This window comes from Malus sylvestris, chromosome 12, assembly GCF_916048215.2.
Source record: "Malus sylvestris chromosome 12, drMalSylv7.2, whole genome shotgun sequence".
NCBI lineage: Eukaryota > Viridiplantae > Streptophyta > Magnoliopsida > Rosales > Rosaceae > Malus > Malus sylvestris.
The window spans coordinates 30,841,994-30,852,668 of record NC_062271.1 but is presented as its reverse complement, the minus strand read 5'-3'; the positions used below and the strand labels follow the sequence as shown (position 1 = coordinate 30,852,668).

Below are 10,675 nucleotides of genomic sequence, written 5' to 3'. Positions count from 1 at the left end.
TGCTGTAACGGCTCCTCCTGAATGCATCAACATGAACACAATGTGCCAAGCTACTAATAAGAGCATATCCATTAATTAAGAACAACACGAATTCAGAAACCCTACGGTTAACCAGCCTACCGAAAATCTGACATTTACTAGTTCAAAGTCAAAGTTTCAAAAGTGAACCCACAGTATAACGATACAACTGCCCTAAAGAAACTAGTCTGTCATTGACCAATTCACGGTGTCGGCTGCGGTGCTCCAGCATCTGCCATGAAAATCTGCAAACCAACCACAAAGCATTGTCAAGGTCTCTGTACTATCCAACCAACCAACAAATGCTGCGGTGCTCCAGCATCTGCTATGCTATAACTCTTTCCCATTATTATGTTAGAAATTAAATTGATAGCAAGCTTGTACTAAGTTTAAGAGATGAGGTAAAGAGAAATCTCGAGAGCATGTCCTTGCGATCCTTGGTCGAAAACTGAAAGATACACACAGAAATGAAGGGAAACCCACTATGGCTGAATAGCAAAAAATTGCTCATAAGGGAGAAATTTCTTCAATTGAAGTGATGTATGGGAATCATATTCCCAGCTTCTTAGCCCATAATTTTTTCATAAAAGTGGGATCCAGCAAGTGCGTACCAACTAGAATATTATTTAGATGCTTTATTGCCTGAATTGAATAAACCCTGCATATGTAACATAGGTTGGATTTGTTTTGTTTTATCTCGGTCCAATTAGCGCGTACAAAAATTGAGATGCAGAAGCACTTCATGGTTGAGCTTTTTCCAAACATCTATCTTTGCTTAGCTAGCTATGCAAAGGAGTCTCGCCTTTTAAACTATCGCCTTTCGAAGAGGTAAAGAAACAGATTCCAATTGTCAAGGAAGCTTGCTGCAATGCATATAAGTCACACTTTTAGCAAATGGGCTCTAGAAACACATGAAAAAGAATGATTCGATATCATTGACTGAGAAATACATAGAGGACTATTCAACAACATTACATAACCTGTGTATCCAGGACGTAAATATGATAAAAGAATTAAAGAGGGAGAACACAATCCATAAATATGCCGGCAATCACCAGAACACATATGGTTGCAGAATTTCAGTCTCCTACTTCTTAAAAGAGATGTTGTTTCTACTTCCGATGCTGGATGTCTTTCTAATCTTAAACTTAGAGTGGTTGACAAAATCCGTAAACATTTCATACTCATTATCTTCTTGCTCTGTTTCATAAACACCATCTGCTGTGGATGCAACATTCTCGGGATCAATATTGGAGGTCGTAGCTCTGATCTTAAATTTCGTGCGGTTAATGTAGTCAGAAAATGCATCATTGTCTTCCAAATTCATCTCTTCCTTGTGCACTTGTGCCGTTCCAATCTGCCCAGCTTCAGCTCCAGACGCATTAGTTAGTTTGACCTGGCTACTATTCGTATAGCGAGTATGATCATGGCTCGGAAGTGAAGTGTTTGGAGGATGAGAGGCCGGAAATTCGTAATGTATGCGGCGTTCTTGCTGTTTTGCTTCACTATTTCCCATTGATATATGTAAGAAATTCGAAGTCGGAGCAAGTTTTGAAAGGATGAATGACGGAACTACCGAAAAACAAAGGATTAGTGACAGAAAAGATGTGGTGACTAAAGCCAATTTCTAATGTTAAGTTGTAATTGAAAGCTAGAGAGGTCGATATTTATAGTCTGCATGCATGAATGAAAATTTAAGGAGAAAGTTCCTTGTGTGGACAGTAATTGATTTTTCTGCATAAATAAAGGGAGATGTTTGGTTTAGATTCCTAATGAAGGAAGAACTTCTTTCTCATTATTTTTTTCTAAAGGATGTGATGTTTGGAAAATATTCCCACGTTATATCAGCTCCAATTGTCCTTGGGTTTGAAATTAAAATCCTGCTTCAAACACAACTAATATATACAGCACTAAGCAGATAGCATTTGAAGGGATAATGTAATATGTTGGCCAGCTATTTATCAACATTATATCAAAGCCTAACTAATTAGTTAGCTTCCAAAAGCAATGAAAAGTTTAGGCAAAAAGCACAGAAAATCTAGGATGGTAACTTGAAGAACGAAACTTTTGCACGTACAGAAACCCTAGCTCTTCCAAATTGGCAACCTTAAAAAATAATGATGATATACTAATATAATAATCCATTGTTTTTATAGTCCAAAGTCTAAAACAAGCACCATGGATCTGCGGTTGGAAACAACCAACCTATTCAATGTGTTAATCTACCAAATAACACAAGGAAAATTATGAAAGGAATATAAGCATTCCAAGGAGAAAGGTAAGAGGGAAGGGAGCAATTTTGTTCGTCACTCACTATAAATTTCGGTGTTTGCTCACCGTTGCTTTTACAGCTTGACATAAATCCACTAACATAATCATGGTTAAATAATTTATTTTTAATTCTTTTTTAATCAATACGACAGAGAGAAACACAATTTGACAATCACTTTCCATACGTACGCAACCACTTTTGCTAGTTGCATTTTCAAAAAGGATAATGTTTGGCATATCAAATTTGCAAACAAAATAATGTGTCATCAATAGAAAATAAGCACGTTATCAACACTTAAGTAATAATCCAATAATCAATCATGTCACTTGATTTAAACATTTAATCTCCATAGCATTACTCATTTGTTCACCACTATAAACTACAATTTATGCTAACCATATCTTTTCGAGCTTGACATATATCCACTAATATATATATGGTTAAATAATTTAATTTTAATTCTCTTTATCATTACGAAGGAGAGAAACACAATTTGGCAACCACTTTCCATATGTACCCCGCTTTTGCTAGCTGCACCTTCAAAAATTATGGACAATCCTTTCCGTCTTCTTCCCAAGGTATCACCCCACGAATCCAAATCACAACCCACAACTACCATATTCTTTTGATTACCAAAATCAAGAACCAATAACAAATATCTTGTTATTTGTTGCAGATTAAATTACACGTTGAGTTTTGTTGCAGTCAAATTGCACCTAATTTTTTGTTTTGTTATTATATACCTTGCTTGCTTCTTATTTTCAAATTCATAGTTGCTTACCCAAAAAAACAAAAATAAACTAAGAGTTAGCCAAGTTTAAATTTCAATTGCAACTCAATTCAACATCAATCAACTTCACATTCATACGTGCCTACTGCGTTCCCAATAGACATAAATGGGTTGTTGTGGGTTGTGGTTGCTTAGTTGTGGATTGGCTTCCAATCTGCGGCGCCAATATGTTGGAGGAGATGGGAAGACAAAGAGGCATAAGAGGAAAAATTTACTCAGATCGTGAATAAGTTTTTCATTGTGTTCGAGACATAAATGGTACACTGTCTTGGAAGATAGGTCAATGTAAGAAACAATATGTGGAAAGTTGCCACAAAATTAAATATAAATGATTTTTTTATCAAATAAAAATAAATGGTTTAACTATAGTTATGTAACGTTAGTGGACAAATGTCAAGTCTTGAAGTTGATAGTGAGCATATACTATAGATTACGGTAAACAAAAATACTCCCCAACAGGGTTAAAGTAGCTAGCATTCCCCAACATTACAAAGATGCCAAGGTTGACGAAATTCCATTTCTAACTTAATATTTTATTGAGAAAATTGTAGCAATAGTTTCTCAACTTTAACCCAATTGAACCAATGGTTCCTTAACAAAAAATCCATGACTTTGATCTCTTAACTCATCAAAACATGTAGCTATGGTTATTTTTGTTAGCTCCATAAGAATTTCATCAAAACCGTGTTCGAAAGACCATTGCTATAATTAAGTTAAAATTAAGACAATCGCTTCAATTTGGTAAAAGTTGAGGGAACAATTCTTAAATTGGTTAACATTGAGAGATCATTGCTACAATTTTTCACATTTGGTTTTCCATGTTTGCCCATTGATTCAGCACCTGCGTAACACATGACTTATTTTGACGGAAGTTCTAACGGAGTTGACAAAAAAGGCCATAATTGCACATTTTGATGAATTAAGAGACAAATGGTCATGAATTTTAATTGAGGGACCATTGCTACAACGATAAAAAGTCAGTATTTTAACAAAATTTTGCATAAACTAAACATTGTATTTCAACATAAAAAAAATTTAGGTTTTTATCACAAATGGTCCTTGAGATTGATCAAACTCATCATTTTGGTCCCTCACTTTCAAAATCAATCAATGTCGTCTCTGACATTCACTATCCCACATCAATTTGGTATTTCCCTTAAAATTCCGTCAACTATTATGTTAGTTTGTATGTGGGGCCCACAAATAATGGTGACACATGGATCACACAAAATAAGGTTTTTTTATTGCAAATGGTCCCTAACATTGATCCAACTCCTCATTTTGGTCCCTAAGTTTCAAAAATCGATAAATTTGGTCCCTGACTCTCACTACCGCACATAAATTTAGTCATTCCGTTAAAATTTCATCAATATTTTTCGTTTGTGTGCTGATGTGGTCCAACTAATCTAATCATATGGCTCCACATGGATTAATTGTAAGAACTTTGTTTTTTAAGAGTGAACCAACAGACGAGTATTCCGCATTAACATTTTTCTAGCATCCCACAACCCCAAATGGAAAAGAAAAAAAATTAATCTAAATTCAATAAAATCAACTCCAAATTGAATTCAAATTTGATAGGATTATTTATAACCAACTAGAGAGAATGAGGAACAAGTTCAGGAGGTCAAGTATTTTAGTGGTGTCATGATGCCTTTCTTTTCTTTTTTAGCATACCCTCGTGAAGACGACGATGAATTATTTTTCTTTTAGTTTTGGTTTTTCGTTTCTTATTTTATTTTTAGGTTTAAATCTTAAAAAAAATAGTTTCTTATAGTTAATCCATGTGACGCCATATGATTGGATTAGTGGGACAAAAAAATATTGACGAAACTTTAACCAAAGGATTAAATTGACGTGCGGTATTGAAAGTCAAGGTCCAAATTTATCAATTTTTGAAACTCATGGACCAAACTAAGAAATTAGATCAATGTCAGGGACCATTTGCAATAATTTGTGTAATTCACGTGTCACCATTTCATTGAATTTGTAGATCCCACATACAAACTAACAGAATAATTAACGAAATCTTAATGGAATGATCAAATTAATATGGGATAGTGAATGTTAAAGATGACATTGATTGATTTTGAAAGTAAGAAATCAAAATGATGAGTTTAATCAATCTCATGAACCATGTGATAAAAACCCAACATATTTTTATGCCATTTCCCAGATACTTTTCCTTCCATGCTGGTTGCTACATGCTAAGACTGTATCGGGTCCTCCTGAATGCATCAACAGGAAAACAATGTGCCAAGCTACTAACAAGAACATGTCCATTAATTAAGAACAAGGCAAATTCAGAGTAAATCGGTTCAACCCTACGGTTAGCCAGCCTAATCAACACCGGAAATCTGACATTAACTAGTTCAAAACCAAAGATTCAAAAGTGAACCCACAGTACAACGATACAACTGCCCTAAAGAAACTATTTTGTCATTGACCAATTCACACCGATAAACAATTTTAGTCTCACTCTGACACAAAACCCTAGTAGAGGTTCCCGTCTAGTACCCATAATGCGAGCCATAGACTGAGCCATAGCCGCCGTGTTGTCCTGCGTGTCCTTGATTAGATGGGGGAGATGCATAAACTGAACCGTGAGTGGCATAGTTGTTATAACCTTGGTCCACAGAGCCAGGAGTTGGTGTCGGCTGCGGTGCCCCAGCATCTGCCATGAAATTCTGCAAACCGACCAACAAGGCACTGTCAAGGTCGCTGTACTATCAAACCAAACAAAGGCTTTCAAGCTAACATAAATTTATAATGCATGTATAAAAGAAATGTTCTCTTATATCAACTACTACCGACAGCAGAAGCTTTCTAACAGCACTAATGCACTAAATCATTATATAGCAGAACACCCAATAAAACATGTTTAAGTTTGCCCGTACTATTACAACCTCCCAAAAAATCTAACAAGCTAGAAAGCATGATCAAGATAGAAGAATCAAATGCAAGGACAAGGAGCATTACCTGTATCAGTTGTTGAGCTGCTTGAACTTCGGGAGCACTTCCACTGATTTCAACAGTCATCTCCCCAGGAACACCCCTAGTCTCTTGTATCGTAACAGTTGCCCCACTAGCTCGTCGAATATAGCTTATACTTGCACCAGCTGTGCCAATAACAGCATCAGCATATGACAGCGGAATTTGCAATTGCTTGGTGATCTGCAAAAATAAGAAAAATCATCATCATGTACATATTTGGACTATGAGAAAGAACTTGATCACCAATTTAATTATAAATGGATTAAAGAACATGAGTATAACCTGTGTTACCATTCCTGGTGCGGACTGAGTATTTGATGACTGGTGGACACCCATTGGAGCTTCTCTTCCATAAGCCGATATACCATGGTGAGGCTGTTTCTCCATTGGTGGAGGCATGTCAGCTGGTGGATAGTAATTGTCATGTTGCCGAGGAGGTGGCATGTATTGGGGATTAGGCGGCCCAAATCCAGGACCCCCATGACCAGCATTGTGGGGATGACCTTGAGGTGGACCCCAATTTTGATGAGGTGGCCCATGTTCCATCTGAGGATTTGCCATTTGCATCTGATACAAAGTATTGATCATCACGTGTTTCATCAAACACAAATGTTGAGAGATGGGTTGACTGATTGCAATTGAGAGGGCAAGGCAGACTTACATGCATTTCAAATATTGGAATTATACTGCGGTCAACTAAAAACTTCCTAAGATGAGATGCAATTAGTTCAATTGCTTTGTGCACACCAACAGCTTCACCCACTACTTCAACCACTCTGTCATCTTGAAGAGCAAAAATCGGTAGGTCTTCTGCACCAAATCATTCAACAAAAAGTCAGGCAATTGAGCAGATAACTAAACAAACACACAATCGAGGAGAGGAACTAAACAAACACACAGGTGAAGATAGGAATGCAAAACTAAAAAAACTTAAGTTTTTGGTGTTTGTGAACTATGTATCATACAATAGGTTGTATCCTATAAATGCAACAATGAATGCTGCCCTCAGACCTCAGTAAATACTGCCACTAAATATCTCTCTTATAACCACTAGACGAACTTTTAAGCTTTACTTATTTTGTTATACTGAAGAAAATTATATCTAACACGACACACAGCTACGTAGTCTCATACTGACTTCTTTAGAACTCACACTAAGATGCTCAAATATTTGTGTATGTTTCAAAGTACTTAGGCAAACTGTAAAGCACAAGAGATTCAAAATGCAATGAAGCTCACCTGATCCAAGAACTCTAACTATGCAGTTAGATGCTTCTTGAATGGATTTAACAGTTCCTCCCTGTTTCCCAATCAAGCTTCCTGCCTGTGAAGCTGCAACCAGCAGCTTTGTAGAGACTTTGCCACCCATGCCCGGTGGAGCATGAGATGAATCACCATCCAAACCATCAATAATACGCGTGTGAACCCTCAAAAGGCCATCCATTGCAGGGGGAAGAGAAGAATCAGGCTCCTCCTTACCAGAAACCATTACCTATTCAATGCAAAAAAAGCACCATTAGCGTATAACAAACACTGGCCCTTGCCAAATCAACAATTCTTTGTCACACAGGTAAAAACTAAAACTTGAAAAAAAGGACCGCGTGAAATGGTAACAAGGAAGGGCAAAATTGTACACAGCTTTCAGATACATCAAACCATTTTATAAACCAATAGGTATGCATTGAACATATCTATGTAGGATCTTCCAACCAAATATCTATGCATTGCACATATCTATGTAGGATCTTCCAACCAAATATGTTAATAATCTTTACACACCAAAGTATCATGGCCTACAGTTTTGATAAGTTGTTAGGGGTAAACAACAGCTTAGCACTTATACGTGCAACTAATTGATTGATACTGACAATTGACGGTAGTTAGTTATACTGCTTTTTTGCTTCAAACATACATAGGACAGTTTATAAGCCACTTAAAATTTATCATTAGTTAAAATTTATCATTAGTCTTCAGAATCACGTTTTTGAGTATTAATTATTTTGTTTATGGTGTACACCATCTGCGGCAAGACATCAATCATCCAGGTTCTGAAGTTACCAGAGATAATGCAGAGCTTTGTGGAACAAATGTTCAAATAGTGTACGTGTTTATTCAGATCAACTTTTCAGCACAATGTAATGCTCGATGCTGATCCCTTCCATCTGGACCTTTGGTTCTTCAAGGGTGGGACCTTATTGATGATTGAGTCGTTGCCTTAAAATTTGCACGAAAAACCTGCACACGTTCATTGTTGTTATTACAATAAATGGATTTATTCATATTTTGTGGATTCTTGTGATGTCACTTCTTTTACGTCTTCTTTGATTAAACCTTTTTAGAAAAATACTTCTAGAGTTGAATACTTAAGAGTGGTGTCTCACATTTGTTATTATTTGCACAACACTGTTTTCATAATTTCATTGATTTTCAGACTCTTCGAGATAACAGGGGTAGATATTTCTAAAAGCTTATATGGTAATCTTTTCATTTGGATAGCACTTTTCTTCTCCTAAAAGATCTATACCAAAGTACACAGTTAAGAAGATCACCACTTTGGGACACGAATAGATAACTAGAACCTAAATTTTTTTATGAAACAGACAATATATTTCTTGTCAGAGTGTCAGACTAATCAAGATTTCGTTTAATGTGTATGTTGATCTAACATATGTATTATGCCTCATACCTATTTTACATATCTTCAATGACAATTATTGTATACTTTTTCCTGTAATTATTAAATCAATTGTCAATATCAACCTATAGCTTTTAAACTCAACAAGGTGAAGTCCATACATACCAACTGATCATATTGGTCATTGATCTTCATAGTAACAATTATAGGCAAAAGTCAAGAACTTCGTATTCATCTTACCCTAGGTCATTTCACCAATGGTATATCCCCATATGACTGGCATACTTGGTGCAAGCGACACTCTATAATAGTCACGTAGAGGGAAAACCAAAAAACAATAAGCATTAAGCACTCTCACCAACAATCAAATATTTATAGCCTTAGCCACCAAGGAAGCTTTCCTCGACTATGATATAGCATATTTACTCTCACGTAAAACTTAGTCCAGTAACTAAACCATAGGATTATAGGAACTATAGAAAGGTCATACCCAGTGCACAAGGCTCCCGCTTTATGCAGGGTCTGAGAGAGGTGAATGTTGGCTAGCCTTACCCCCATTTATGGAGAGGCTGCTCCCAAGTCTCGAACCCAAGACCTACCGCTCATGGACGAAGGCACTTGCCATCGCACCAAGTGCGACCTCTAGATTATAGGAACTATAATGCCCAAATATTTCAAGGTGAAAGCATAATATAGAGAATGACATAAACCACGTGACCAAAAGCAGATAAATACGTAATAGTGGTTAAAAGAGAATACTGAATCGCATTCACACAGGTCAGTAGAAACTTACGGCTCTTTCAGTCGTTCCTGGGGGTCCATCAAGAATTTTAATGCGAGCTCTCGTCTCCTCAACTATTTTCTTAATGAACTCCCCTTTCCGTCCAATTATACTGCCAACCTTCTGCGCAGGAACCAGCATCCGGAAAACACTCTCTCCGGGCCATCCAGGCCACTTTTTCTCACCTCCACCAAAGGCAGCAGCATCTTCGTGACGCTCTGGGTTCTGTTCGGATAACTGCGCCTCCTCCTCTTGCACTTCTACCGGTAACTCTACTTGTTCCTGCGCCTGGAACTGGGCCAGTGCCTCTTCTTGCTCCTGTGCCTGGAACTGGGCCAGTGCCTCTTCCTGCTCCTGTGCCTGGAACTGGGCCAGTGCCTCTTCCTGCTCCTGTGCCCGGAACTGGGCAAGTGCATCTTCTTGTTCTTGTGCAAATGTCACTCCATGCTCTTGTTCATACCCCTGTACATCGGCCTCTGTCAGCTCCGAAGCCGGGTCTAGTGCCGTAACCTGGTCATCTACCAGCGGCTCTGCATTCTCAATCTCGGCATTGATTTCAGCCACGGTCACAGGTACTTCACCTCCATCAAGTTCCCCATAGAGTTTATCAGCTTCAGCCATAAATTGTCTGCATTACCAAACATAAACCAACAAAATTAAGATCACAGAAACAAAAAATCGCCCAAAAACATGAACAAACCCAAATGAAGAAAATACTCCGAATCGAAACCCATTAATTTAGAAGAACAAAAATCCTTATTTTAATAATTTAAAAAAAAAGCCCTAGAATAAAGAATCACAAAACAAAGAAAACCCAATAACGAGCCAATATCAGCAATTTACACAGAAATATAAGCAAATACTGCACCAAAACCATAGAAAATTGCAAGAAAAATTAGAAAGGCATACGCAAAAAACAATAAAATAAAAATTATTACACGGGTAGCGAGGAGAACTGGTAGTGGCAGCGCGAAGCCGAGTAATCTGAAACTGAAAGGGGCGAATCGCCGGAGCGGACGATTAGGGTTTCGAAGGGGTTTTACAGAGAGCGAGAGAGAGAGAGAGAGAGAGAGAGAGAGATTCAGGGTGGAAGAAAATAGAAAGAGAGGGAGAGTGATTTTTCTTGATTTGAGCGAGATAGACAGCGTTGGGGTTTTTGGGGTATTTCGATTTCTGTGGCTCTCA

General features: G+C 37.4%; 1 protein-coding gene across 3 annotated transcripts; it reads right to left on the bottom strand.

Annotated features, from left to right (window-relative positions):
- Positions 1 to 206: 206 nt before the first annotated feature.
- On the bottom strand, positions 207 to 10,675 carry LOC126593288 (flowering locus K homology domain-like). 3 transcript variants are annotated; one of them, XM_050259319.1, is made up of 7 exons: positions 10,429 to 10,675; positions 9,503 to 10,118; positions 7,314 to 7,566; positions 6,736 to 6,884; positions 6,357 to 6,641; positions 6,060 to 6,254; positions 207 to 263 (listed from the first exon to the last, which is right to left on the bottom strand). In XM_050259319.1, exons 2-7 carry the CDS (start codon positions 10,109 to 10,111, stop codon positions 222 to 224), a joined length of 1,533 nt encoding a protein of 510 aa, XP_050115276.1. In that variant the 5' UTR covers positions 10,112 to 10,118; positions 10,429 to 10,675; the 3' UTR covers positions 207 to 221. The 3 variants fall into 3 exon arrangements, with proteins under 3 accessions (XP_050115276.1, XP_050115273.1, XP_050115272.1); XM_050259316.1 differs by lacking the exon at positions 207 to 263 and adding an exon at positions 5,343 to 5,767 and having other exon boundaries at positions 6,736 to 6,881; positions 10,429 to 10,674; XM_050259315.1 differs by lacking the exon at positions 207 to 263 and adding an exon at positions 5,343 to 5,767 and having other exon boundaries at positions 10,429 to 10,673.